At 52.4% G+C, this 26,597-nt stretch overlaps 9 protein-coding genes across 9 annotated transcripts; 4 read left to right on the top strand and 5 right to left on the bottom strand.

The window, feature by feature from the left end:
• Window positions 1-106: 106 nt before the first annotated feature.
• Window positions 107-3,459, bottom strand: ADA1 (putative zinc finger protein; the record flags this gene model as incomplete). Its single annotated transcript, XM_051472934.1, has 4 exons — window positions 107-641; window positions 696-1,816; window positions 1,862-3,393; window positions 3,450-3,459. The coding sequence occupies 4 exons, from the start codon at window positions 3,457-3,459 to the stop codon at window positions 107-109; spliced, it is 3,198 nt and encodes a 1,065-aa protein (XP_051323154.1).
• A 684-nt stretch (window positions 3,460-4,143) lies between these two features.
• On the top strand, window positions 4,144-5,275 carry J4E85_008709 (uncharacterized protein; the record flags this gene model as incomplete). Its single annotated transcript, XM_051472933.1, has 3 exons — window positions 4,144-4,160; window positions 4,272-4,766; window positions 4,816-5,275. 3 exons carry the CDS (start codon window positions 4,144-4,146, stop codon window positions 5,273-5,275), a joined length of 972 nt encoding a protein of 323 aa, XP_051323153.1.
• Window positions 5,276-5,828: 553 nt separating this feature from the next.
• On the top strand, window positions 5,829-7,822 carry J4E85_008708 (uncharacterized protein; the record flags this gene model as incomplete). Its single annotated transcript, XM_051472932.1, has 2 exons — window positions 5,829-5,999; window positions 6,065-7,822. The coding sequence occupies 2 exons, from the start codon at window positions 5,829-5,831 to the stop codon at window positions 7,820-7,822; spliced, it is 1,929 nt and encodes a 642-aa protein (XP_051323152.1).
• Window positions 7,823-8,443: 621 nt separating this feature from the next.
• Window positions 8,444-10,918, bottom strand: J4E85_008707 (uncharacterized protein; the record flags this gene model as incomplete). The annotated part of the gene is made up of 3 exons (XM_051472931.1): window positions 8,444-8,859; window positions 8,953-10,585; window positions 10,649-10,918. 3 exons carry the CDS (start codon window positions 10,916-10,918, stop codon window positions 8,444-8,446), a joined length of 2,319 nt encoding a protein of 772 aa, XP_051323151.1.
• Window positions 10,919-11,511: 593 nt separating this feature from the next.
• J4E85_008706 (uncharacterized protein) lies at window positions 11,512-12,711 on the bottom strand (the record flags this gene model as incomplete). The annotated part of the gene is made up of 4 exons (XM_051472930.1): window positions 11,512-12,117; window positions 12,169-12,526; window positions 12,577-12,602; window positions 12,649-12,711. 4 exons carry the CDS (start codon window positions 12,709-12,711, stop codon window positions 11,512-11,514), a joined length of 1,053 nt encoding a protein of 350 aa, XP_051323150.1.
• An 873-nt stretch (window positions 12,712-13,584) lies between these two features.
• PAB1_2 (Protein phosphatase PP2A regulatory subunit B) lies at window positions 13,585-15,372 on the bottom strand (the record flags this gene model as incomplete). Its single annotated transcript, XM_051472929.1, has 6 exons — window positions 13,585-13,608; window positions 13,657-14,252; window positions 14,302-14,953; window positions 15,007-15,104; window positions 15,181-15,221; window positions 15,329-15,372. 6 exons carry the CDS (start codon window positions 15,370-15,372, stop codon window positions 13,585-13,587), a joined length of 1,455 nt encoding a protein of 484 aa, XP_051323149.1.
• Window positions 15,373-15,903: 531 nt separating this feature from the next.
• RPL3 (60S ribosomal protein L3) lies at window positions 15,904-17,240 on the top strand (the record flags this gene model as incomplete). Its single annotated transcript, XM_051472928.1, has 4 exons — window positions 15,904-15,995; window positions 16,054-16,210; window positions 16,263-16,936; window positions 16,985-17,240. The coding sequence occupies 4 exons, from the start codon at window positions 15,904-15,906 to the stop codon at window positions 17,238-17,240; spliced, it is 1,179 nt and encodes a 392-aa protein (XP_051323148.1).
• A 1,282-nt stretch (window positions 17,241-18,522) lies between these two features.
• Window positions 18,523-20,783, top strand: SDH1_2 (succinate dehydrogenase flavoprotein subunit; the record flags this gene model as incomplete). Its single annotated transcript, XM_051472927.1, has 4 exons — window positions 18,523-18,564; window positions 18,777-19,069; window positions 19,127-19,291; window positions 19,340-20,783. 4 exons carry the CDS (start codon window positions 18,523-18,525, stop codon window positions 20,781-20,783), a joined length of 1,944 nt encoding a protein of 647 aa, XP_051323147.1.
• A 3,653-nt stretch (window positions 20,784-24,436) lies between these two features.
• On the bottom strand, window positions 24,437-26,034 carry J4E85_008702 (uncharacterized protein; the record flags this gene model as incomplete). The annotated part of the gene is made up of 4 exons (XM_051472926.1): window positions 24,437-24,869; window positions 24,925-25,346; window positions 25,398-25,665; window positions 25,721-26,034. 4 exons carry the CDS (start codon window positions 26,032-26,034, stop codon window positions 24,437-24,439), a joined length of 1,437 nt encoding a protein of 478 aa, XP_051323146.1.
• Between the last annotated feature and the right edge of the window lie 563 nt (window positions 26,035-26,597).

Raw genomic sequence — 26,597 nt, 5'->3', positions numbered from 1 at the left:
GAGCATCATAATGAAGAGAAGATTTCATCATAAACGAGACCATGTGTCATTTCGTAATTCTTGTCCCATTGTTAAACATACACATTATCCAACAACCCAGTGACGTCTAATCTTCATCATCTGTATCCCTCTCCTCCACAACACTCTCCTGGTCACCCGTACGGAACCTCAAACGCGAACTTGTCATATCACCATCCTCGGCCTGACTAGTCCTAGTGCTCCGTCTCCTGCTCCTGCTGCTGGCAATACCGGGGAACAGTCTAGGCTCCCCATCCAATGTAATAGTGCTTGTTGAGCGCGTCAGTCCCTGATCCGGCTCTTCAGGCTCTGTCGGCTGAGCGACAGAAATCGTGCTAGGGTTGACAGTCATGCTAGAGCTGGCACCGTCCTTCGTACCTGAAGGTGAAGCTGGTTGGCCTTGCATACTACCCATGTCGGTTGTCGAGGCAGAGGGCTTGAGGCGAGCGACTTGGGCTGGAGGTAGCTTAGAAAATACCTGGTTTCCACCCGCGGATGCGTGTGTGGGAGACGTGGGATGTGTTCCCTGCAGTGACTTTGGCGTCTGTGGCACTTCCGACTGCAGGTTAGAGCTGGTGAGATCGTGACTACCAGCTTGCGCGGCGCGCGTGTAGCGGTCGATCCTATACAGTGTTAGTACTTCCATACGAAGATGTGAAAGTCTGTTCGAAACTTACATAGCTAATTCGCCCATGAGCGTCTCGTGGCGGAACGCCTCACGAATACTGGGCACATTGGATCTCGCCATGTCGTTGCCTGCAACGCCAGGGAGATGGTAGTTGCTACCCAACCACTTCTGCTTGACGACGTGCTCAAAACCGCTCTGCTCGACAGAATGTTTGGCTAGCTCACACATATCCACAGCACTCAGTTTGTAGATCTGCGCTGCGACTGAGTATTCCTCGATAAGGGGCTCCTTTGTGAAGGCAAATTGTAGAGGGTCGTCTGTCGATAGCGAGACGTTGAGGCCACGTCTAAAGTAGCTCAGGAACGGGTTACGTTCGTACGCCAGGAATAGTGCGTTGTTGCTGAGAGGCGACATAGCGACACCAATCTGTTCAAGGTAGAAGATGTACTGCAGAAGAGGCACCTTACGGAGCAAAAGACCGTGACTGATGCTGTGACAGCATAGTACAGCGGCAGCCAAATGATCGGTGTCACCAGCCTCTCCGCAGTGAGGACGTAGGAGGAAGGTGTTGAAGCCGCGCTGCTTTCTCCATACGTTAAGTGATGAGATATTGGCGAAAAGGTAGTACATCCAGTAACTGTACGGCGGATTCTGTTTCGTAGCCCATTCATTCGGGAATGGGAACTTCCTGTACACGCGTCGCTCGACTTTACTTTCATCGTCGACGCTATCGAATCCAATAACCCTCTGCAGGAAAACGTGGAGCTTAGGATGGCTGGACGGATCTTTGGTGACCTCGAACAAAGGCTGAAATACGTTTACAATGACTTGCTGGAAGTTGTCCATGAGTCCGGTTGCTTTGTACACATCGAACAGACGAGGTACTTGGATCAACCAGCGGACGTTGGGCGAGAACAGCTTGTTGTCAATGACCCAAGCTGCCAGCTTATCCCACTCTTCAATGTCTCTACCGTAGATGGAGATGCGCCATTCAACGAACTGGTACTTGCTCGCTTCAAGGTCAGAGATGACTTCCTTGGTAATTTCTGCTAGATATCGGCCCTTGACAAAGTTGTCTGTCTTCAGAAAGATGGTTCGTAGGCGTGATTCACCGATCGGGTTATACTTCAGGTTGAACTTGTCGAATCGGTGGAACGAATCCGTGTGAGCCTAAAATGTTAGCGAAGTATCGTGGTGCCAGATGTCTGTACTCACATGCATATCTAAGGTATCAATACTTAGATCGTATGCTGTCAAATTAATCGACTCGAAGACCTCCCTTAGCGTAAGATGTTTGCCATCACGGAACAGGACCACTTCGTCTGGAGACTTCTTCATCTTGGACTTGATGAAGCGCAGCAAATGCTTCTGATTCATACATGCTGAGTGATGAACGTGGGTGTCGACTTTTCGGACGTTGTAGAAATCTCTGTGCGGCACTTTCTTGGTATCGGCCGTCTCTTGGTATTCATTCAACAAGTAGTAAAGATTGAATTTGCCTTCAAGATATTGAAGCCGACGGAAAGCAAAGCTCTTGCTCGGTCCGTCGGAGGATATATCAAGGATGGAATCGAGATCGATGTAGAATTCGCGTAATGTAGGGATTGATACGATGGGCGTGTCCAGCTCAGCGGACTTGGCGGTCTCGTACACTTGGTAGACACCGCTGCTGTCCAGGCGGAACGACATCTCTCCGGGACCCGGTACGGGAAGACAGTCCTCCAGATGGAAGTCCTCGCCAATATTTGTTCCCATCTTGCGAGGTGGCTTGGCCGGTTCATTAGGCTCAAGGATTCCGCTGTTCTGCAAGCTGCTGCCGCCTGCGTTGCGACGCTGTTTGGAAGAGTCGTTCCATACTGGTTCAGGAGGGGTGGGGTAGATGCGCCAAGCTGGATCATCTTTGGGATTATCGAAGTTGCGCTGCAAAGACAAGCGGATGTACTTGTGACGTAAATCTAGCACTTTCTGGATATTCGTATAGATGGAGCTAAGCTCAGTGGTGATACTGGAATCGTTCATTGCGAAGCCTCCTGCTCCCGTGCCAACACCAATGCCTGCGCCCGCACCGTGGATGCCTTCTTCAGCCAGAAGTGGTTTTTCTTCGTGAGGGAGACCGGGGTGTTGCGCGTGAGATCGGGCTTGTTGGTCGGCTTGGAGAAAGGCGTCGCCTTCGTTGCCGGTACCTGCAGTGTTGGCTCCGTGTTGAGTCATGTGTCGGCGCGGATCCTGTGACTGCTCTGTGTGTGACAACCCGATGGGCAGGTTGGACCGATGCCCTTGATTCGCGAGCGTGACATTGCTCTTCCTAGAGCGAATGCTTTCTGCCTTGCCATGGAGGTCTACGCCGTCTGTGCCGCCAAAGTTGGCGGGGAATGTCTTTGCGCGCATGGCAGGACTATAGGTCTCTCCCGCCTGCGAACCTCCATACTGTGTCTCTAGCTGATGACGCTGGTAGAACTGTTTCGCTTCTGTGTGGCTCATCTGCTTCTCCGCAGTATAATCGTAGAAGGCGGTCCGTCGCTGCTTGTCGCGGGGCAGCATGCCATTGTCGTCCTCTTCCTCGTCGCTGGTACCAGCATTCTCCTGTGCGGTTGCAGTCGCACCGTTGTCTAGTCGTGTGCGCCCGCTACCGCCAGCTTCAGTTTCGGAGAAGTCATGGCTCAGCTCTTCCTCTTCCGACGAGGGTATCTGGTCGTCGTGGGCAGGGCCAAAGTCGGGCGACGCGTCCGCATCAGCAGAAAAGGCTCCTATTCCTCAGATCAGTCTCCGCTTGTATTTGTATGGAGGAATTGGTTTGCGCTACCTTTCAGCATGGTGCTATGGAGAGATGGTAGTTGTGGTTGCTAGAGCGAACACAAACTTTAAGACGAGCCTCACCAGGAACGCGCCTCGGAGGCGGCCGGCCTGTCGCCTGACCCCGTGCCATTTTGTGAATTATGGATTCGATGACTCCATAGCATACTTATCCTGGATACCCTTCCAGCAGGAGTACGTAACCATAGCGAGCAAGACTTCGAGGCTACAAGCAATCATGTTTCATTCGGGCAAGTTACCAGGCTAGCCCCTCCATCCTCGGCTTGTGATGTTATCGGCAGGGTCAAGGGACCTTTTCCGAGAGTCATTCGGGCCACCAACAACATTCACTTGCATGTGAGGCGCGCTATATGCACTCTGATGTTCCAACGCGTTTATTAAGATATTCCCAAGAACTGGAGTGGGCGAATAGTCGGGATCATTCCCTCACCGGGCACAGGATTGCCCCTCATGAATACCCCACAAAGTCACCAATCAACCAGTCCTAGGATGGATATCTTGGCGAAGGATGTCCAACGTTGAATGCAACGACCTGTATTATGCGGGAGAGGAATCGGCAAACAGTCATATTCTTGCTGTCCGAATTGTGCAATACGTCACCAACAAGTGCAATACATGTCGAGAGCGTCCAGGGCTTGAGAACGCCGCTCACGTGCTAGGAGCTTAGCGCGGATCAATGATCCATGCCCAAAAATTTACGGTATTCCGACTTTTAGCAACGCATCCACATTTGCCAACTTCACCCATATCGCCAAAATGTAAGAATCGCCTCGTCTGCAATTGGAATCGTGATACTGATATGGCCATGCAGGTTTCTCCTCCGCCGCACTGCCGTTCGCGCTATCACCGCGTCGCCTTCCAAGGCGTTCCTTGCGAAGCCGCGATCCATCAACACCATAACCCCCTCGGCCTTCCGTCTGAGGCAACAACAATGGTCAATCTCGTCCTTCCAGCGACGATTCGCTAGCGATGAGGCCACCAAGGGGGACGAGAACTTTGCGCAGACAGCGGCTGAGGCACCTGTTGAAGAGAACCTGACGCCGGCGCAGCAGGAGGTGCAGGCCGAGCCTACTGACGCCTCTGCTACTGTTGGCGTGGATGCATTGGAGGCTGCTGCTGAGACCGCAGACAATGCCCAGAGGTCATCAAAGCCCAGGTCCCCGAGGAACACCACCCCGAACAACATGCTGTACATTGGCAACCTGTACTACGAGGTTTCCGCAGAGCAGCTGAAGCGTGTCTTCTCCAAGTTCGGTGAGCTTGAGAGCACCAAGATTGTCTACGACAACCGGGGTTTGAGCAGAGGGTATGTTAGATGGCCCAGTCTCGGAAAGCAAACACTAACCTTCGTGCAGTTTCGGATACGTTGAATTCAAGAATGTCGCGGACGCCCAAGCTGCCATTGACAACCTCGACATGCAGGTCTTCGAAGGCCGCAACCTCGTTGTCCAGTTCCACGCGCCCAAGCCAAACTCCAGGACCCGCAGCGGCACCTCTGGCAACTTCGAGCAAAACCCTCCCTCCAAGACCCTCTTCATCGGCAACATGTCGTTTGAGATGTCAGACAAGGACCTCAACGACCTCTTCCGTGATATTCGCAACGTCATGGATGTCCGTGTCGCCATTGACAGGAGGACTGGTCAGCCCAGAGGCTTTGCTCACGCAGACTTCATCGATGTCGCTAGCGCCACCAAGGCCAGGGAAGTCCTGAAGGAGAAGACCATCTACGGCAGGCAACTCCGCGTCGACTTCAGCAAGTCTGGCACACAGAACCAGCGCGACAACAAGCGCTCGGATTCCACCCAAGAGGATTAAGTGATGATGATGAAAGGAGGCCAGGGACAGTGATTACTTGCAACGGGACGGCCGCCCCACGCTTCTACAACGAATGATGTATGGAGGAAATGGTCGACGTATCTGTACGACTGCATGACTGGGACATGTGTCCTGTTGGCTGCATGCTGTGTTGATAGATGGGTCTTGTGTATCATAGTGGAAGAGCGTCCGGCGTTGTTATATTCCCCTCTTCTTTTGTACAAGGTATTGGGTCTAGGTCTAGAAGAGCAAATCGATCTAATGAACTCTTGCAATGTGAAAAACTCATCAGTATCGTGGTGCGTGCTGTACGTCAAAGTTTAGTCATGTGCTGCCGCCGAGCTCTACTGGACAAGCTCGGATTTACTCGCTCTGTGTGGCGGTTATTTGCGACCTCGGCCGCCCCGCGTAGCTTCTCCACATGCTGATCAATTAGACCGGCCGACGCGCCTCTGGCACCCGCTCGCCGCCCGACTTGTACATACACCTCCTCCTCTCTATTAACCGCGTCATACCCGCTGCTTCACCCTTACATAATCTCTTACCTTTCGCCATGTCTTTTCTCGGCGGCGCAGAATGCTCGACGGGCGCCAACCCGCTCAGCCAGTTCACCAAGCATGTGCAGGATGATAAGTCGCTACAGAGAGACCGCCTGGTCGGGCGGGGGCCTGGAGGGATGCAGGAGGGCATGCGAAGCCAGCATATGGGCGGCCCGTCAGATGGCGTAAGTTGGCAGCAAGAGCATGAGGGCGATCAAATAGGAATCATGGCTAACTCTGCGATCCATAGATGATGAATGAGTTCATGAACCAGAATGTACAACTCCCACAAGGGCCCGGTCCCGCGTCTCCATTCGCCATGGAGCAAATGCGACGAGAGTTGGAGCGGACACAGCACAGCGGATCACCAGCATGGGCAGCAGAGTTCGATCCAGGCATGCAGGCGCCACAGATGGGAGGGCCAGCCATGCAAGAAAGACCAGCCGGATTTAACCCTGCTGAATTCGCAAAGTTCCAGCAGATGAACCCGAACGCGCGGACGGCGAGCCCGACTACCGCTTCTCAGCCTTCGATGACGGGATACCAGCGGCCCATGTACGGAATGGGCATGGGCATGGGCGGCATGGGAATGGGAATGGGCGGTATGGGCATGCAGCAGCCATTCGCACCACAAAACTTCCAGCAGCCAATGCAGAACTCTGGCAAAGGCAAGGAGCGCATGGTAGAACTCGACGATCAGGATTGGGAGGCCCAGTTCGCACAACTCGAACAGACAGACCAGCAGGACCTGAGCGCTCTTGACGCCGAGGCGAACAAGGCCATGGAGGCAGAGCTGAACGAAATGGACAGGTCAGTAGAGAAAGATGCCGTTGATTTCGACGATTTCGAGTCCATTTGGAAGGGTATCCAAGCTGAGACTGAATACGCTAGGCAACTTGCCAACGAGGAGAACTTTGTCGAAGGACACATGGGCGACATGGATCAATGGGAAGGCTTCGACGGGCTCAACACACACTCGGTCCGCGATCCGGCCATGGGCGACTACCTATTCGAGCAAGAGAACCTCTTCAAGAACGTCACGAATCCGTTTGAAGAAGGTGTCAAGATAATGGAAGACGGTGGTAATCTCTCGCTGGCGGCCCTAGCGTTCGAGGCAGCTGTTCAGAAAGACCCGAACCACATTGCAGCTTGGGTAAGGTTGGGAGAGTCGCAAGCGCAGAATGAGAAGGAAACACCGGCTATAAGAGCGTTGGAACATGCGTTGAAGCAGGATCCCTCGAATCTGGAGGCGCTGATGGGTCTGGCTGTATCATACACCAACGAAGGCTACGAAAGCACCGCATACCGGACACTGGAACGCTGGCTGGCCACCAAGTACCCATCACTCATCAAAGAGCCACTCTCTTCAGACGCCGAGATGGGCTTCACAGACCGCCACGTACTCCACGAGAAAGTCACCAACCTCTTCATCCAAGCCGCACAACTCTCCCCAACCGGCGAGCAGATGGACCCCGATGTGCAAGTAGGCCTAGGTGTACTATTCTACGGCGTAGAAGAATACGACAAAGCCGTCGACTGTTTCGGCGCCGCCCTCGCGTCCACGGAATCCGGCGTCTCAAACTCCTCATCACAAGTCCACCTCCTCTGGAACCGTCTCGGCGCCACCCTCGCAAACTCCGGCCGCAGCGAAGAAGCCATCGACGCTTACTCGCGCGCCCTCGCTCTTCGACCAAACTTTGTTCGCGCACGCTACAACCTCGGCGTGTCGTGTATCAACATCGGCTGCTACACAGAAGCCGCACAGCACTTGCTCGGCGCGCTAGCCATGCACAAGGTCGTCGAGCGCGAAGGCAAGGAGAAGGCTAGAGAAGTCGTTGGCGAGGGTGTTTCAGACAGCCAACTAGACAACATGATCCACCAGAACCAAAGCACAAATCTGTACGATACGTTACGAAGAGTGTTTGGCCAGATGGGCCGTAGGGATCTTTCAGATATCGTGGGTCCCGGTATGGATGTTGAGCGTTTTCGAGGCGAGTTTGAGTTTTGAGCAGTACGATAGTGGAGTTGGTATTACGGAGAAAGTAGAGATTGCACGGCATGATGATGAGAGTTATGATGACTGGCTTTTGCAGCGGAAAGTTAAGACGCCGCGTAAAGATGAATGGGATGAGGGTGATTTGGGTGACAGCTGTTGCTTTGGCACACGCACTGTGGAGATAGGCATGGATTGCGTCTGGAAGCTGCATGGAGGCATTTAGATCACGGAGAATGCATAGCCAATCGCTACGATGTAGATATCATATTGTCTTCCACTAGCTCGCATGAGCACAACGATATATCCCTAGTTGCATGCTATCATCTTTTGCCTACGTTCTTAAAGAGTACGAGTGATACACAGCAAAGGTGATGTCATGGATCTGTGAACTCATAAATTGATGGCCGAACCATGAACTGTTCACCACCATATTTATATCTATTACATAGGAGACTATTTGCGTGCTCAAAGGCGTGACCTCTACTCGGCCCCATCAAAAGAGAACACACTAAGATATATAGAAGACCCTAATCCACACAATCAGCACTCCGCACTGTGCGCATTTTACCCTAGTTAATCCAATAGAAGACACCCCAACCCCAATTCGAAGCGAATACTTCACTCATGCTCCATCTATTTGGCAAAGTGGAGGTCATATCCGAGCCACTTCCTTGACTGAACTTGGGGAACAGTAAGGCCGGGGCTACCGTATGTAAGTGGTGCGAAGAAGAGGAAGCACCAGAAGGCGGCGGCGAGGATGACACCCATAGCGATCCAGCTGCCCATCAGGCTAGAAGAGGCAACACGCTCGCGCACAGGCTTCGAGTGAGTGCGGCGGTGGCCCTTGGCGGAGGCTGGCATCTCGGGGTCCTGGGGTTCAATGCAGAACACGAACTCTACCAGGGCACCAGTGACTAGACAAGATGCAAGATGCGCAGGAAGGTAGTGATGCAAGAAGAGCTGACGACCCATGATGTAGAAGGGGATGTAATGGGCAGCCCAGGTGAGGAAGAAGAATCCAGTGGAGTTGTAAAGACGGGAGCGAGTGCCTGCAGACATGAATGTTAGAACCTCCCCTTCAAATACAAATGCCAATACAAAAGCGAACAACCTAGGTTTCGTGTACGAGAGAGGTAACTTACGCTCATCGAGGGCATCCATGCCACGGCGGAGAGCCAGCTGGTCGGCACCAATGATACCGGCAAACACAGCAAGAAGCGAGGAAGCGAGCCACCATCCAATGGGGTTACCCAGGAAGTAGATCTGCTGGCGAGTGTCGTTGTGAGTCCAGAAAGACACACCGCGAAGCAAGAAAGGCCAAGAGATGGGCTGGGATGCATAAGGATGCGAGCTGGTCAAGGCATTGTTGTGGTAGAACATGGCACGCTGCAGCTCAACCCACTTCCTGAGGAAGCCCAAGTGCTTGACTTGCTTCGGTTCCTTCTTGTTGCGCTCATCTTCAACAGGAAGCGAAGGAATGTCATCGACATACCAGACATTGCTGGACTGCTGGACTGCCTTGTTACCGTTGATCTCAGCCTGCTTGTAGGCCCAATCTGGCAGAGGCTTGGTGTGAGTCCACATGGCGACCTTGGTTGGCACGTGAACAAGCTTGAAGTGAGTAGACATGGTCTTGAAATCGCCCTTGCCCTTGTCGACCTTGAGCTCAAAGAGAGTGTCGTTGTAGCGTGCACCGGTTGCTTCGTCCTTGCTCACAGTAGTAAATTCCTGGTTGGTAGGGTAGTAAGGAGAAGCAACATCGTGTGTGAGAAGAACGGTGTCCGTGATCAAATGACGAAGACGAATGACATCGCCGACCTTAACGCGTTGACCAATCTCGCTGTCCAGGGGCTTTGAAGGAAGGACCTGCCAGTGGTTGTTGGTGTCGTTGTGGGGGTATCCAGTAACCTGCTGTCCCTGGGAAGAAACACGTCCATCATCGTAACGCAGCGGGTAGCGGTCAGGGTGGCTGTGAAGGTAGACCTTGGTCTCCTTGTGACGGATGGTGATGGAATCATAGTAGTTGATACCGACGGATTGAAGGCTCATGACATTGTCGCTCAGAGTCTCCTGGAACTCTGGGGTCATGAAGTCATCACCAGGGCCGGATCGTGTGAGAATGGAGAAGTGGACCTGGAACCAGAAAAGGTATAAAAAGAACGGAACGATGACCAAGCCCACAGCGCGAGCAGCAAAGTGCTTGCCAAATTCGGCCAAAGTCAAGGCACCCTGTCGTCGGTTGACGTCCATCAAGTCCCAGAGGTCAATCATGACCGGTACACCAATGGAGAAGAAGGTGAAGACACCGACGTACTTGATGGAGATAACGCAGCTCAGACTGATACCAGTCAGAAGGAGCCACTTCCACCATTTCCGACCGAAAGCATTGTGACGCTCCTTGTAGAAGCGAATGTAGGATAGCACGGAGAGCGCCATGAAGAAGATAAGCGAAGCATCGAGGAGGATCAGACGCGTCTGGCCAATGTGGGCGTTGTCGAAAAGCATCAGACCGGCCGCAGTGATGCAAGCAGGTAGCGAGTAGCCAGACTCCCACATGATCATGAAGACGATGGGAACGGTAAGAGCACCGAGCGAGGCGGGCATGGCGCGGTATGCGACATACGGGACCTTGTTGGTAATGTAGGAATCGCCAATGTTCTCGAACAGGAAGTCGCCCTTGTATCCGACGAGCCAGCCAGCGAAGGCAAAGAGGAGCTTTCCGAGGGGAGGATGGACGTCGAAGAAGTAGGTTCGTTGCAGGTAGTAGGAAGCGAACTATGTGCGATTAGCGATCTGGACGTGGACTGTGCCTCTCTCTATCTTCATTGATGTACACACCTTTCCAAAGTGCACCTCGTCGAACACAACCTGATCAGGATGTCTGATGCCCCAGAACCGCGTAATGAAGGCCAGAACGGTCATTACGGCGATAGCAAGCTTGTAGTCCCATTCTCCGCCCTGCTGGACCGGCTTGTATGGCTTGGCCTTCTCGACGACATTGGCGACTTTCTCCTGGACCTTCTCGGCAAGGGCTTCCGGGTTCGGTGAGGTTCCTCGCTTCTTGTCCTTGCCTGCGCGCTGGCGGACGCTACCAGCTGGTGAAGACATGGTGGGTTATAGCTCAATGAAGCTACCTGTGGACTCTATCATTAGCTTCCAATGCCGCGACACGTTGAGGGCTACGAGGATGCGCCTACCTCCCATTAACAAAGGAACGAATTTGATGGAATTGGAAAGAGAGTTGGGGTTCCGCTCTGAGAACACGACACCTAATCGCGAGTTCAGGGTCCGGAGGAGCCAATCCCTAATGGGCTCTCTCGCTTGCACTTGGCCCCTGCATTAGCGGTCATTGGTCCACCATCATCACAGCCCCCCAGCGAGGGGTAACAGAAGTCTGGTCAAGTATATTCGTCTATATGCTCTTGGCATTGGCATCTCCATGATCTTCGCATGCTCTACATGTTCCCGAGATACCGCCGTAGCCTATCTCATTGCAACCTTGCAAACGCTGCCAACAAGCAAGACAAAGTCATGTTCGCACCTCATATAAGGACAAACCGAGCAGGTTTAAAGACTACACTAGGATGATAGAGGCAAATCGGGAGATCTAGCTTTTGTGTAGCCTTTGGGGTGTTCAGTTTCTCCTTGATTGAGGTGTTCGCCTCGCTCTAGAAAGCGGATCGAGCGGGAACACTCTGGAATCATTGGCCCTTCTTTCCCTTCTCGGCTTCCAACTTCTTCTGCTGCGGGATGCGATACGATGTTTCCCATCCATACAATGCACCCGCACCAAACACCATAGCAGCGCCGACTTTCATCAATCCAGTCATCTGGTTTCCGAATATCCAGATACTGAGCAAGAAGCTCACCAGCTTTCTGATGTTCAGCACGATCGTAACAGTAACGGCGGAAGTGTTGGCGCTGAGCATATTGACGCCGGTGATGCAGAGTAGTTGGGTAAGGGCATTGGCAGTAAGATAGATGACATGCTGTGATGTTGAGGCCAGGATAGTGTTGACGATTGGCGGGAGGTTCTCTGCGACTTTCGGCGGGACCTCAAATGACTGCGAGGCCTGTAGGCGCTTGAATTGTTGCGTCAAGACCGGCGCAAATCCTGCAAAGAATGGGATGGACAGCAAGTGGGAGTAGAAGAGGTTGGCCTGCCAGTCCTTGCCATGTTCACGATAGACGTCCTCGACATAGGCGCCCATCCATGCGGAGAGTAGTTGCGCGATGAGCAGGATCAGAAGACCAGCTTGTAGAGAAGAATTCGACTCATCGGAGCTCGAAGCATCCATGTTCTTGCCCTAGTTCTGTGGTCAGCGTCTATAGATAAGTCGGTGATCGCTCTACTGTACCTTTGACTGTGCATCTGCCCATGCTGACACCATGACACCTAGCGTCAGGATCGCAACGGAGAAGACCTGGAGAGGCGTGTATCTCTTGCCGCGGAACCAACCAGCTGCCATAGTAGTCACACTACCAAAGCTTCTGAGGATGATGTGAACAGGAACTGAGATGTTGAACGCGAAAGCCCAGTTGTTCAGCATGTTGACCGTGAAGAACAACGCAGCGCTGACACACCATTTGCGAAATGGCACGGGCGAACTCCGCATGAAGTAACGACCGTTTGGATCGAACTGGTAGTGCAATGTCGAGAGACATGTAAACACGAATTGGAAGAGCGTAATGAGTAGGCCACTGTCAGGCTCTTGTCTGGGTTGTGTCAGATGTTATGCTGTTATCAGGGACTACACGCTGTTTACTTTACTATTGCTTCCAGACAATACACCTTTCAGACTTTAGTAATGACATCGTAACAGTTCTGAATCTCTTACATTGGCGCAGCAGCCTCCGAAGATGAGCGAAAAGCTGCTGATGACGGGCGCAAGAGCGGCCATGATGGCAATCGCGTGGCGTGAGAGGTGGCACAGAGTACCTGGGCAATGGTTCGGGAATTCGGCCTTGTACACTTTTCGAAGCGAAAGTTGATGGAGCTGTTGCTTGTCAGAAAGGTGACGTAGGTGAGCGTTAGATGACAGTAAGTTGGCAAGTGCAGAATCGCATAGCGCATCCCGCGAAAACCATCTTCTATCGCACAGGCAACATACAGAAAACACTCAAGTGAGTACGATTACACACAGACCTCTATGTACTGAGCATGGCTTGTAATATGGTGAACGTTGCGAGGAATCTAGAGCAATGAAACGCAACGTGGAAGTCTGGGATGTCATGAGCCTCACGGCGGGCGCTAACGGGATCAACCTAGGTACTGCCGAATCAAGCAAACTTCTAGAACAGAGCCTCGTCAGGCATCTTTGCGTACACTTTACGAAAGACGTTAACAAGTTTGAGCATATGATTGCTTCACGTCCATCATGATAGTACAAAGCGCATACGAAATTGGCATGTGCTTGTCGCAGTCTTTCAGCATCTGCGATATGTCCTGGGTTGTTTCACGCAGAGGTGGGACCAAGACCTGTTGATGAGAGTTTCTTTTGTTCTTTCTCTGCACCACTCAGAGTCATTATAGTGGTGTTGCAATCTACACTGCTCTGCGGCTACCCGATCGTTAAACCACATTGCGTCGTTCCTCATTTGCATTCCCACGCCGATTCGCCAAGAATGCTCCTGTTCTATCATCCTAGCGCCGCCTGGCAGGCTGCTGCCAACATTGAAAGGAAGATGGAAGAGTAAAGATGACCAGAAACCCAACAAGCTGATGCTCCTGTTTACATGTATTCTGTGGCGATGTTCGCGAATCAAGGATACCCCTACAATGCGGAGAAGACGAAAAGCTGTAGGATGTTAGACATTGATCATACGAAGAGAATTAGCTTGCTTACGTTGTTTGTCGCTGCTATAGCGATGCTGTCCTCGAATGGATGCCAGCTCATGTGTAAGATCTTCTTGTTGAAGTCGATCTGATCTGCGTCTGTCTCCTTCCTCATGCGTTGGCCCTGTCCGACTGCACCAGCAGCAGGGCTGCCGGCCCTTGAGCCACCTTTCTTACTTGTGTTGCTGCCTGTCGGGCTTGTCGACGAGTTCATGGGTGTTGGGATACCAACCTTCTTCGCCTTGAATGCAGACTTGTCGGCCTGCAAAACTACCTCGGTGTCTTTGTCGTTATCGGACGGGTATATCATGAAGTTGTTGTTGTAGCTACCAGTCATGACATTCTTCGCATCCCCAGAGAAAACAACCTCAAACTTGTCGAAAATGCTGTCGTTCTCGTAGGTGTCGCAGAGTCTCGGTCGTAGATGTTCATGGATTGGGATGGTCTTGACCGGAGTCTTTTCCATGTTTACGTCCCAGATCTTGACAGTCAAGTAGTCGCGTGACAGAATGTATCTTCCATCGTGTGAAAACCGGACGTCGGAGATGGATGAGATGATCTCAGAGAAGAACGATCGCGAAGATGGATCTTCTTCTTGCTCGAATTCTGTGGAGCAAGGTTAGTATTAGCTGAGGTGGAAAGACGGACGGCTTACGCTTTGCATGCTGGTCGCACAGAGCACTCTCGCGCATGTCGGCCAGCTTGATGGTACCCTTAGAGCTTGCATACATGAACCAGTTGCAGCTGATAGGGTGGAACTCGGCAGCAGTGATGACCTCCGTCAGCTCCTCCATATTGGCGGGCTTGATGTCGACGATGTTGAAGCTCTGGTCTTGGATATTCAGGTTCCAGAGGTTGATTCGCAGATCATCGCTACTAATGAACGTCTCGCCATCGCTGTTGACTGATATGCTGTTGATGTGGTAGGCGTGCGCGTTGGCATACGTCTTTCGCGGTACTGCAGCAACAACCGTGTCGTGATGTGTGAGCCGTGGAAGCTTCAGATCGGTGGCGCTACGGAACTGTGCATTCGGGTTCCTGACGGGACCACCTCCACCAGCAACCCCACCTCCAGGTGTCAACTCGTGTGACAAGTTGTTCTCCGCCACCACTTTCAGCGACTTTTCAAATACCTTCCATAGCTTGATTGTCTTGTCGTTTGTGGAAAGCAGATAGTGTGAAGCGTTTTGCCGGCGGCACCACTTGATCTTGTTGATCTTCTCTTCGATCTCGAGAGATTTCAGGTAATCGAATTCAGGCTCGTGCGATTGGAACTCGGTGTGGAACTTGTATTCGCAGGTTTTTTTCTGCATCTTGTCAGTCTTGAACCAGCGCGAGGTCATAGTAGAAAAGGGCATACCGTCTCGTTCCTCTCGAACAAAACCACACGACCGCCCTTGTCACCGGTTGCAAGGTAGTTGCCCGTCTGGTCGAACTCGACGGTTGAGATGATGTCGGCTGCGCTCGCTGTCAGCAATTGCATGCAGGTATTAATGAATGTACAGAGAGCGCAACGGTAAGAAACGGTACGTACCTTCGGTTATGTCTTCAACATCGCCTTTGTCGCCGAAGCACCTGCTCCAGTCAGTGGCGTTTCCAGTGCGATTTGAGCTAGTGGCGAGACAGCAGCAACCGAGCTGAGCTGAGGAGCCTAAAGGAGATGTGTAGCATGCGGTACGTACTGGGTGAATTTCCACGTCGTGGGATTGCCTTCGGCTTCTACCATGATTCTGGACAAGGATTGCGGGACACCAGCGGCGTGTGGTCAAGGGTAGCGAGTGCTCTGTCGTGTTCGTACGCAATGTACTATGGGTGTTCAGTGTGCGAGCTGTTGAGCTTGTCGTGGGGCCCGGGTAAGGTAGCGCCGCCAAGGTCGAGGGTGGTGGGTGAGTGAGTGCTGGGAATGATGTAGTGGGAGCGGTGTCTGCTGGCCGTGGCCGATGGCGGGGTTGGCGGTTGGGCGGGCTGATCGTTGAAGCTCCGGCGGAATCGAGTCGGCGGCGGAATGACGAGGGCGGGCGACGACGTAGGGGGCAACAGCGCACGTTACAGAGATCAAGTGTGTTGTTGCTACCTTCACTGCCTCTAACGTGGGGCAACTGCGATCCGTGGACGTGCCTTGGCAAGCAAGGTCGGAAGGCGCGCTAACTTGTACTAGCGCCGTCCGCTCGCACTTTCCTCCGTCAACCTCAATATTCAAGAGGACTTTTCCTTGACGACTCCTCCAACTCCTCCAACTAACCACAGGAATCGAACCATGTCACACAGGAAGTTCGAAGCCCCCCGCCACGGGTCTCTGGCATTCTTGCCGCGAAAGCGCGCCGCCCGTCACCGGGGTAAGGTGAAGAGGTAAATTTCCATGTCACCACCGCCCACTGTCGGACAGCCTGCTCACTGCAATTGCCAGCTTCCCTAAGGATGACCCCAAGAAGCCCGTCCACCTGACGGCTGCCATGGGCTACAAGGCCGGTATGACCACAATCGTCCGCGATCTCGACCGACCAGGTGCCAAGCTGCACAAGAAGGAGATTGTCGAGGCCTGCACCGTCATCGAGACTCCTCCCGTACGCACAGCCAATTCCGAGCAATTTTGGCGCACTACTAACACGGCCGCAGATGATCGCTGTCGGTCTTGTCGGCTACATCGAGACTCCCCGTGGTCTCCGCTCGCTCACCACCGTCTGGGCTGAGCACTTGAGCGACGAGGTCAAGCGTCGCTTCTACCGCAACTGGTACAAGAGCAAGAAGAAGGCCTTCACCAAGTACGCCAAGAAGCACTCCGAGGAGAACGGCCAGTCTATCACCAAGGAGCTCGAGCGCATGAAGAAGTACTGCACTGTCATCCGCGTTCTCGCCCACACCCAGATCCACAAGACCCCGCTCAAGCAGAAGAAGGCCCATCTCATGGAGATCCAGGTCAACGGTGGCAGCATCGCCGACAAGGTCTCGTACGCCCACGGTCTGTTCGAGAAGCCCATCGAGATCGGCTCCATCTTCGAGGACAACGAGATGATCGACGTTATCGCCGTCACCAAGGGTCACGGATACAACGGTGTCACCTCCCGATGGGGCACCAAGAAGCTCCCGCGTAAGACACACAAGGGTCTCCGCAAGGTCGCCTGTATCGGTGCCTGGCACCCGGCCCACGTCCAATGGACTGTTGCCCGTGCTGGTCAGATGGGTTACCACCACCGTACCTCTGTCAACCACAAGATCTACCGTCTCGGCAAGGGCGAGGATGAGGGCAACGCCTCCACCGAGTTCGACGTCTCCAAGAAGCGCATCACACCGTAAGTCACATGTCACACTGGTCGGTGATCACTACTAACACAAATCAGAATGGGTGGCTTCGTCCGCTACGGTGAGGTTAAGAACGACTTCCTCCTCCTCAAGGGTAACTGCCCTGGTGTCAAGAAGCGCGTCATGACCCTGCGCAAGTCCATGTTCACCCACACCAGCAGGAGGGCGCTGGAGAAGGTCGAGCTCAAGTGGATCGACACCTCTTCCAAGTTCGGTCACGGTGCTTACCAGACACCGGCGGAGAAGAGGCAATACGAGGGTGTCCTCAAGAAGGACCTCCAGACTTCGTCCTAGAAGTCTCGAGATGGTGCTACGGAGTGCATGCTTTCTTCTCACGGGCTTGGGCGCAGAGGATAGGTTTACTATATGGATGCCAGTCATGAGCGATTGAACAAAAATTCAACGATTCCCCAATTCAAATATGTGTTATCAATGTGTGATGCGTGAAAACCGTCTGTCCCAGTGGCGCTCGCTGGTTCCCCTAGGAAAAGATTAAACAGGTCTGCAGTCTACATCAACATGAAAACATGCAAAGTAGGAGACCCAACGCTGATGTAGGCTCCAGACCTATTCAGTTTTCTTGTGTGAGGCGCTCGCTGGAATTTAATCACGTTGCGTGCCCGTGTGCGACTTGGTTCGGTAGTGAGAGTCCTGCCCAGCGAAATGTTGCGCTATGCGGTGAGGGCATCGAAAACATGGAAACGACTATGAACAGGTGCTCTGCCGTCTACATCAGTATAAAAGTTGAAATATACATATTCCCTACGGCAATGTAGACTTCTAGGTGGTACATGTTGATTTTCTTCCCTTGTACGAGGTGGTATAATAAAGCCGACACAATGTCGAACTGCGAGTGTCACCCCATGTGCACTAGGGTTCAAGAAGTTTGTATGCATATGCGCAATCCAGACGTTGATGCGGTTGAAAAAAAGGGTCTTGGAGTGAATAAGAATGGTATACTAACGGTAGTAGCGACACCTATATTAGCAACGTAACGTGCGGAGAAAATTCCCTGGTACAACGACTGGGGAACAGCCTTGTGATCGTGTGAGAAGGTCTATGACGACGACGAATGAGGCTCGACATCTTGAGCGCCAGCGGCAACAACTGTCGGCCCAGACAAGGTGCATGAGTCAGCCCAAGTGACAGCAGTTGCCATGTGCTTCGCAAGTACCATTATTGTTCCGAACGTCCAAAGCCGAAAGTTGGCTGTCAAGCGTGTAACGATTTTGTGTGGGATGAGTTTGTTAGCTAGAATCATGTCTATAACCGCGAAGATTCTTGCAGCGCAAAGTGCAATCAGATCAATAGCCTCTATATTGATAGCCTATATGGCCTGCGTGACCTTGCAATAGAGGCAAAGATGCATCACGTTTATCAAGAAGAAAAGCCGGAATGAAGGGCAGATACTTGGGAGGCAATGCAGCCGAGGCCTACCGACCCAATTAGCGCGCTCCGATTTTAGTTGGTAAGTAACGCCGTCGGTCGCAACTGCCATCATTGACCTCCAACTTCAAATCCACCAGGACCTTTCGCACTTCCGTCGTATACTCTCCGCTCTTCGGCTACCGCCAAAATGAGTTGTCTCAGGATGCGTCGTACGCAGCTTGCAAGCCAGGTGAGTTTTGACAGCCCTCCCACACCACGCAGTCGCAGTGGACGGTCGACAAGCCCGGCATCCGCCGCACCGAGGCGTGTGCCACATCCCACATGGCGTTGGCAGAATGTCGCATGTCGACACGACACTTTCGCAGTGCTGGACAATGCCCTTGGATCTTCCACGTCTTCTTACGAGTCTTGACTGTTCAATGGCTAATGTTCGCCTCATAGCTCGCGAGGAGCTTCCGCCCAACTACACGAGCCTTCTCTTCCACCCGGCCAGCGCAGCGCATATTCGCTACCGAGAACCTGAGGGCTAAGGAAGCGTCAGGCTTCATCTCGAGCAAATACCCCGTCATCGACCACGAATACGATGCCATTGTTGTCGGCGCTGGAGGAGCTGGTCTCCGCGCGGCATTCGGTCTCGCTGAAGCTGGTTTCAACACAGCCTGTATATCCAAGCTTTTCCCCACTCGATCGCACACAGTCGCAGCACAGGGTGGTATCAACGCCGCGCTCGGAAAGTAGGTGGACTGGACAAACATGGGATGGGTATGACAGCAGCTGACGGATATGTGTAGCATGCACGAGGACGACTGGCGGTGGCATATGTACGACACAGTCAAGGGATCAGATTGGCTTGGTGACCAAGACGCTATTCACTACATGACAAGAGAGGCGCCACAATCCGTCATCGAACTTGAGAACTACGGCTGCCCCTTCTCGCGAACTGACGATGGCAAGATGTAGGGTCAAACCAGCTCTAGTTTGTGCAGAGTACTAACATCATCCAGCTACCAGCGTGCTTTCGGTGGACAGTCCCAGAAGTACGGCAAGGGTGGCCAAGCATACCGATGCTGTGCTGCTGCCGACCGTACTGGTCACGCTCTCCTCCACACTCTGTACGGACAATCGCTACGACACAACACCAAGTACTTCATCGAGTTCTTCGCCACTGATCTGATCATGGAGGACGGCGTCTGCAAGGGTGTTGTCGCATACAACCAGGAAGACGGAACCATCCACCGATTCATCGCAAAGAACACCGTCTTGGCCACTGGTGGTTACGGACGTGCCTACTTCAGCTGCACATCCGCCCACACCTGCACTGGTGACGGTATGGCTATGGTTGCTCGCGCAGGTCTTCCCAACCAGGATCTGGAATTCGTCCAGTTCCACCCCACTGGTATCTACGGTGCTGGGTGCTTGATCACTGAAGGATCCCGTGGAGAGGGTGGTTACCTTCTCAACTCCGAGGGTGAACGGTTCATGGAGCGTTACGCACCAACTGCCAAGGATCTTGCCTCCCGCGATGTCGTATCCCGATCGATGACCCTGGAAATCCGTGAGGGCCGCGGTGTCGGACCGGAGAAGGACCACATCTACCTCCAGCTCAGCCATCTGCCCGCCGAGGTCCTTCACGAGCGTCTACCCGGTATCTCTGAGACTGCCGCCATTTTCGCTGGTGTCGATGTCACCAAGCAGCCCATCCCTGTTCTTCCTACCGTGCACTACAACATGGGTGGTATCCCCACCAAGTACACTGGTGAGGTCATCACCCAAGACGCTCAGGGTAACGACCAGGTCGTCCCAGGTCTGTTCGCTTGCGGAGAGGCTGCCTCTGTCTCTGTTCACGGAGCCAACCGTCTCGGTGCCAACTCCCTCCTCGACCTTATCGTTTTCGGTCGTGCTGTTTCTCACACCATCCGCGACAACTTCAGCCCCGGCCAGAAGGCTGACCCCGTCTCCGCCGATGCCGGTGCCGATTCCATCTCCGTCCTCGACCAGATCCGCACATCTGACGGCGCCAAGTCGACTGCCGAGGTCCGTCTCCAGATGCAGAAGGTCATGCAGACCGATGTCGCCGTCTTCCGAACCCAAGAGTCGCTCGACGAGGGTGTCAAGAAGATCCACGACGTCGACGCCGACTTTGCCAACGTTGGTATCAAGGACCGCAGCATGATCTGGAACTCCGACCTTGTCGAGACCCTTGAGCTACGCAACCTCCTCACCTGCGCCGTACAGACTGCCGAATCCGCCGCCAACCGTAAAGAGTCACGAGGTGCTCACGCTCGTGAGGACTTCCCCGACCGTGACGATGACCAGTGGATGAAGCACACATTGTCGTGGCAGAAGAAGCCACACGGTGAGACTCAATTAGGTTACAGGAAGGTTGTTGGTACCACTTTGGACGAGGCTGAGTGCAAGGCTGTACCACCATTCAAGCGTACATACTAGAGGATTAGTAATTTGGAAAGGAAATGAGGGATGTATTTTGTATTCTATGTACATCGGATGATGGATTGCATGTTTTAGCATGTTTAAGAGCGAAAGCCGTTTAGGATTGAGAATCGAATCATTCAAGTTCATATTGTCATATTTTCTCCATCGTGTCAAAATGTGTAGCCGCTGGTGTTCTGCCCCACAACCCAGCTCTTAGTGGATGATACCTAGGTATAGCTGTCCTGACGTATGATGAACTCCTTCCCTGCCCGATTGTTGTGGTCCCGAAGTGAGCGGGGGTCGTTGACTCGGCAAATGCGACCCGTAATCCGCCAACGAACCCTACCTCTGTGAATGGCTGCGCCTCCCACAAAGTGGCCTGATTGGGATGATGTCAATTACTCAGTAAGATCTATACTACTTCAGCATCCAACAGCAGGCTCATCTTCTCGAAGGAAGCATTACCGCTCTACTGGTAATATGCAAGGCTCGTTTCTTGTTACGCGGGACCTGGGTGGCTATGTATCGCCACACCAAAAAGCGATCCATCCAGGGCAACGCCACGCCTACCTATCCCTCCCGCCTCTTGATTCACATTACGGGTCCAGAAGTAGGGATCACTGGAAGAAGGGTTTGCAAGCACATAGATGCCGGAGAGCGACAGATAGGTCCTCGGCCCTTTGCAGGTACCCAGGTTTTGCATTGAAACATGGGAATATCGGTTCTGGTACTACCTGTATACGTACGCTTACCGGCCCCAACCCTGATCTCGGGCCAAACACAGCCACTCCAAACCCGAAGAATGGCACATCATTTCCAACTCAGCGATGCTCCAGGCTTCTCACCGATGTAGCTGCGGGAGATTTCGAAGGTACTAAAGCCCGGCGTGCGGCATCTCGATCATGCAGTCATGTCTCAAAGTCCATGTCACGAAGCAAACCGCTTTCTTGTCTCCCAGTCGAGCCTCAAGGCTAGAAGCTATATCGTCAGCATAAGATCGTCAGTCCGCCCCCACGAGATCTGCGGCTACCTTGAAAGCAAGCGATCGAAGGCTGTTAAGTGATATAGATTCATTTCAAGATCACAACGCAGCACCTATCACATCATATCTTACAAATGGAGTCCGAAATGATACGTTATCCGCTCGATGGAGATGCCGCCGGCATGGGTACGGAACTGACAGAATATCCGTGAGTACTATGTGAATGCCTTGCTTGTATTTCAAGATAGCTTACCGGTATATAGGCTAAATCGGTCAGCCAATTTAGACACTCACAGCTTATTCACAGTTCGAGATTCCAGATGCTCATGCTCATCGGTAGCGCCATCGATCACTTCAGAAGCGGACGATGATCGGTCCAGTCAAAGGCTGCAGCAGATCAGCATCTTCATCCAGGCTCTGTGGAAACTTCCAGTCATCAGTCACATACTCTTGCCGTTTCAGTGGCTCAGTCATCGACTCAAACACGCCATCCTAAACAGCCGATTTCATGGTTGGCGCATGGGTGTTTTGATAGGCTCTTTCGCCTCGTCGCTTGTTCTTTGCTGCAACATTGGTTTGTTGATATTTGGTTCACTACGAAATGGCTATGAAAACGACTTTACAGTGCTATCAACTGGAAGCGTAGACGAAATGTCCTGGTGGTCTAGCACGATTCACATCGTTATCAATGCCCTCAGTACAATTCTTTTAGCTGCCTCCAACTACACCATGCAGGTGCTAAGCTCGCCGACAAGGGGAGACATTGATCGCGCTCATGCTGCACATCATTGGCTTGACATCGGTGTTCTTAGCGTTCGCAACTTTGGCTTTATCCCAAAAAGACGAAGAGTTCTGAGCGTCATTCTGGTATTCTCCTCTATACCCATACACTTATTGTAGGTTTTTGTCGGCTTTGGATTAAGTCGTACTTGTGGCTTACTAGTCTTAGCTACAACTCTGCTATTTTCTATATCGGCGCCGATAACAGGGATTACGCCTTCTTCGTGCTGCCAACGGACTCTGCTGAGTACGAGAATTTGAGACGTCAAACAGAAGGAGTCACCAGCAACGATCGTAATGTAACACTCAGTAACAGCAGAATACAGTATGCATACGGTACGGGGTCTATGTACCATGAGTATGGAGATCTATACCTTGCAACCGATGGCTTCTTCCATGGGAGTCTTGAAGAAATAGGTTCGAATGGCTGGCCAAAAGGGGGTCCTGGAGCACTGTAAGCGTATTTACATGAAATGTATGAGAGACATATGCTGACTTCGTACACCTACATTCAGACGGAACCCGAACGTGTCCTGGCCCTTCCAGTCAGAGTCTACAGATCCATATATCCACTGGGTTCTCAGTGAGCCCTGGGCTTATATCTCGGTCAATGAGACGATCGCTGTCTCTCCGGGCGACAGCCGCTTGTGGGCTCGTTGCACACACGGATTTGCAGAATATCACGTCAAAACATCTAGCCGCATTGAGTTGAGCCTATGTTTTATCGCTATAGTGATCGTCTGTAACATTGTGAAGTTGTTCACAATGTTATGGGTGGCTTTCATGGAAAACCTCGACTATGTCGTTACGGTTGGAGATGGAGCCGCCTCGTTCCTAGCACACCCCGACTCAACAACCAGAAGCATGTGCGTATCAACCATACACGAAGTCATCGCAAGAGTTGGGGATGTTGCAGACACCTCAAAAGAAGACCAAGATTTGTTTGCTATCATACTTCGTAGATGTGGTAACTTCTGGGCCAAACGGCGAATTCGGTATTCAGCTGCATTGGACAGAGATCAAGTATATATTTCATATGCCATGTAAGCCAACCTGAGACTGTGAGCACACGACGACCATGCTAACGTTACACTAGCTTTGTGATTAACTGTGCTTTCTTCTACGGTTTACTGGTACTACTCTCGACTTTGGGAATCACAAATCATGGATGGGGGCCATCAAGTGGAATTGCGATTCGCAGGAGCCCCGCCACCGCTCAAGCTACAATTCTCAACGCGTGGCTTGCCAATATCGCTCAGCTAGTGCTCTCCTTTTGCTATCTTGCAATTAATAGCCAATGCACTGCAATGGCTGGAGCGGTCGAGTGGAACAATCTAGCCGTTTCACGTAAAGGTCTACGTGTGACTCGCCCACTTGGAGATCAACGCGAGGAGTACTTCCTACAGCTACCATATCGCTGGTCGATCCCGTTAGCGGTAGCGAGCAGTGGTCTACACTGGCTACTGTCCGAGAGCATCTTTATCGTTCGCGAGGACGCCTACGATCGGGAGGGCAAGATCATGGACACGTCTGTGTCGGCAATCGGAATCTCAACAACGAGCTTCATAACTTTCATTCTCTGCTTTTACGCCCTTGTAGGATCTGTAACGTGGATCGGGAGGAAACAGATGAGGGTCCGGATACCCTTCGCAGCGTCGTGTAGTTCAGTCATCAGTGCGGCTTGCCATCCACCGCCAGACGACATCAATCCGCAGCTGCGACCTGTCCAGTGGGGCGTCACGGAGGGTGATATGTTTGAAGGGGAAAAGCATTGTTCACTTTCATCGAAACCTGTCACGAAACCGAAGGTTGGAGAAAAATATCTTTGAGTAATTAGCTAGAAGATGTTCAAATTGGATCATGAAGTCATGATAAACCTCGGGCGCTTGCACCCAAACTCCAAGAATTAACGTCGCGCGAAGCTGAACCAGCCCCTCCGCGGCTCAGTGACAGCCGGCGCAGTCTCTACATCCTCCGCCGCTAACTCGCTTACCGACTGCTGCTCCGACACTATCGAATTCGTCGAAGCGAAGGAAGACGTCTGCGCCATCATCGGACTCTTGCCAGGCCTCCACATGATCGGAAGATCCTTGAGCTTATGACCCTTCTCCATGAGCGGGATTTCGCTTTCCAGATCAGTCCAATTCCGGTGGCCTTCGCCCTCGTAGGCTCGGCGTTGCAACTGCCATACTCCATCTTGTGTCCAGCGTGCGATGCGAGGACCGAGTGCGCGGCGGAAGCGGGTGAGGTAGACAAGGAATTTGAGGAGTGTGATGTCGATAATGGCGACGAGGACGGAGAAGGCTATGATGAACGAGAGACCGAAGACGTTGATGTTACTGGTATGAGTTAGCAGGAGTCTCAGGTGCTGCAGAAGCAAGTGAGTGTACTTACACAAATCCACCAGACTTTCTCATCTTCTGAGCTCCACAGAGAGCTTTTTCGCCTTCTGTCTCTGGTTTGAGAAAGACGTTGTCTTTGAACGGGTCGCCAAATTTAGGTCCACTCGCGTGCTGTGAGACCTGGATTTGCATCGCCGCCCAGACCTCTTGTTCCCATCCCAATACTTCTTGTTTCCAGAAACCATTAGGTACGGACGGAATATCAAAATCTCCTCGAGACATCATGGTGGTCACTTTGCATGACATGACATTGACGGTAGCATGTAGCCAGACCGCTTTGACGATTAATTGCAGCACAGCTCGTTGAACGCTGTTCGCTTCTGGGAAATCGAAGTCGCGGAACGTGTGGTAGGGAACACCTTCAAATGGGGTACACCAGTCATCTTGACCGTCTCTGGCATGGCAATATTGGAGCTGAGCAATTGTTAGCAATAGCTTCCTCATAGGTTTGGATGGTTCGCTCACATGCTGCGTACACCCCACACCCTTGATCGGATGATCCGCTAGATATTGCGAGAAGGGTTCACCATTGGCTGCATCGACCTTCTTCACTTCTTTATGTGCTGAGTATAGGGGGTCGTCGACAGGTTCCTCGAACTCGAGAGAGTTTGGCAAGAAGGGCTTCCAGAATACATCGCCTTCTGGTCCTTCAGCACTTAAAGGGTAGAAGCTGTCTTTCGGAAACCAGGTAGGAAGGATTGTGTTATTTGGTCCGGCGTAGAACATGCCGCCTCTTTGATAGATAGGTTAGTAAGCAATGTGATCGGCGCGTTGTTGCGATGACTTACCGCGGAACTTTTGGATTGCCACTAACGTTGGACGAGACCAGATAGGCAAGGAAGCTCTCGCCAGTATCAAGAGGGGGCGTGGGTCCATAGAAGATAGCTGCAACTTGTTCGCCTGGAAATATCTCCCGGAAGTTCGGTTTCCAAATGGGCATGTCTTTCAGGTCAATGACATCGTAGTATCCGTCAACCGGTAAGACAGTGCATTCAATCTTCTTTCGAAAGGTAACGCGATCCTTGGCGGGCAAGTTTAACCCGAAGGCTTTGCCTACGTCTACCAGGCCAGAATCGACACGAACGGCGTCGGTATCGCACATGGTATCGTTGAATGGACAAGGCACATCTTCGACTGTGAGTGGGACATTGGGCTTCGTGAAGACGTTACACGTCACAGGAAGTGATCCGTTACTGTAACAGTCCTGTGTATACGCTGGAGCAATTATATCGAGTTCGTTCGCATGTGTCCGCCATGCCGTTCCGATGAGGTTCGTGCTTCCACAGAAGGGGGAGTCGACCAGTACCTCAACAACTCCAGTATCGACTATGAGCGAGGAGAACACTGAGGCTGCGATTGTCATAGTCGTGAAAACAACTGCAATGAGTACCAAGAACACTGATCGAAGGAACGGCCGGTCTGCTTTTCTTCTCCAAGCCCACCATAGCTTTAGTGCTTCCGCAACTACAGAGCTGGGCGTTGGGAGCGTTCGCAGTAACGCTTGTTGCTGTCTGAAGAGTGGATCTGCTTCCTGGCCATTGGCTCGGATTTGATGGATCGCGAAAGCGATCAGATGCCACAGGTGTGCGGTACCTGTCACTATCAGAACTTGAATTTGGTAGTTGGGCTGATTACCTTACCGAGTGTTGAAAGTATGGCTAGTAA

The sequence above is a fragment of the Alternaria conjuncta genome (genome assembly GCF_024043145.1).
Source record: "Alternaria conjuncta strain BMP 0040 chromosome Unknown scaffold_14, whole genome shotgun sequence".
Lineage (NCBI taxonomy): Eukaryota > Fungi > Ascomycota > Dothideomycetes > Pleosporales > Pleosporaceae > Alternaria > Alternaria conjuncta.
The sequence above is the reverse complement of the archived record's forward strand: the minus strand, read 5'-3'. Positions and strand labels throughout refer to the sequence as shown.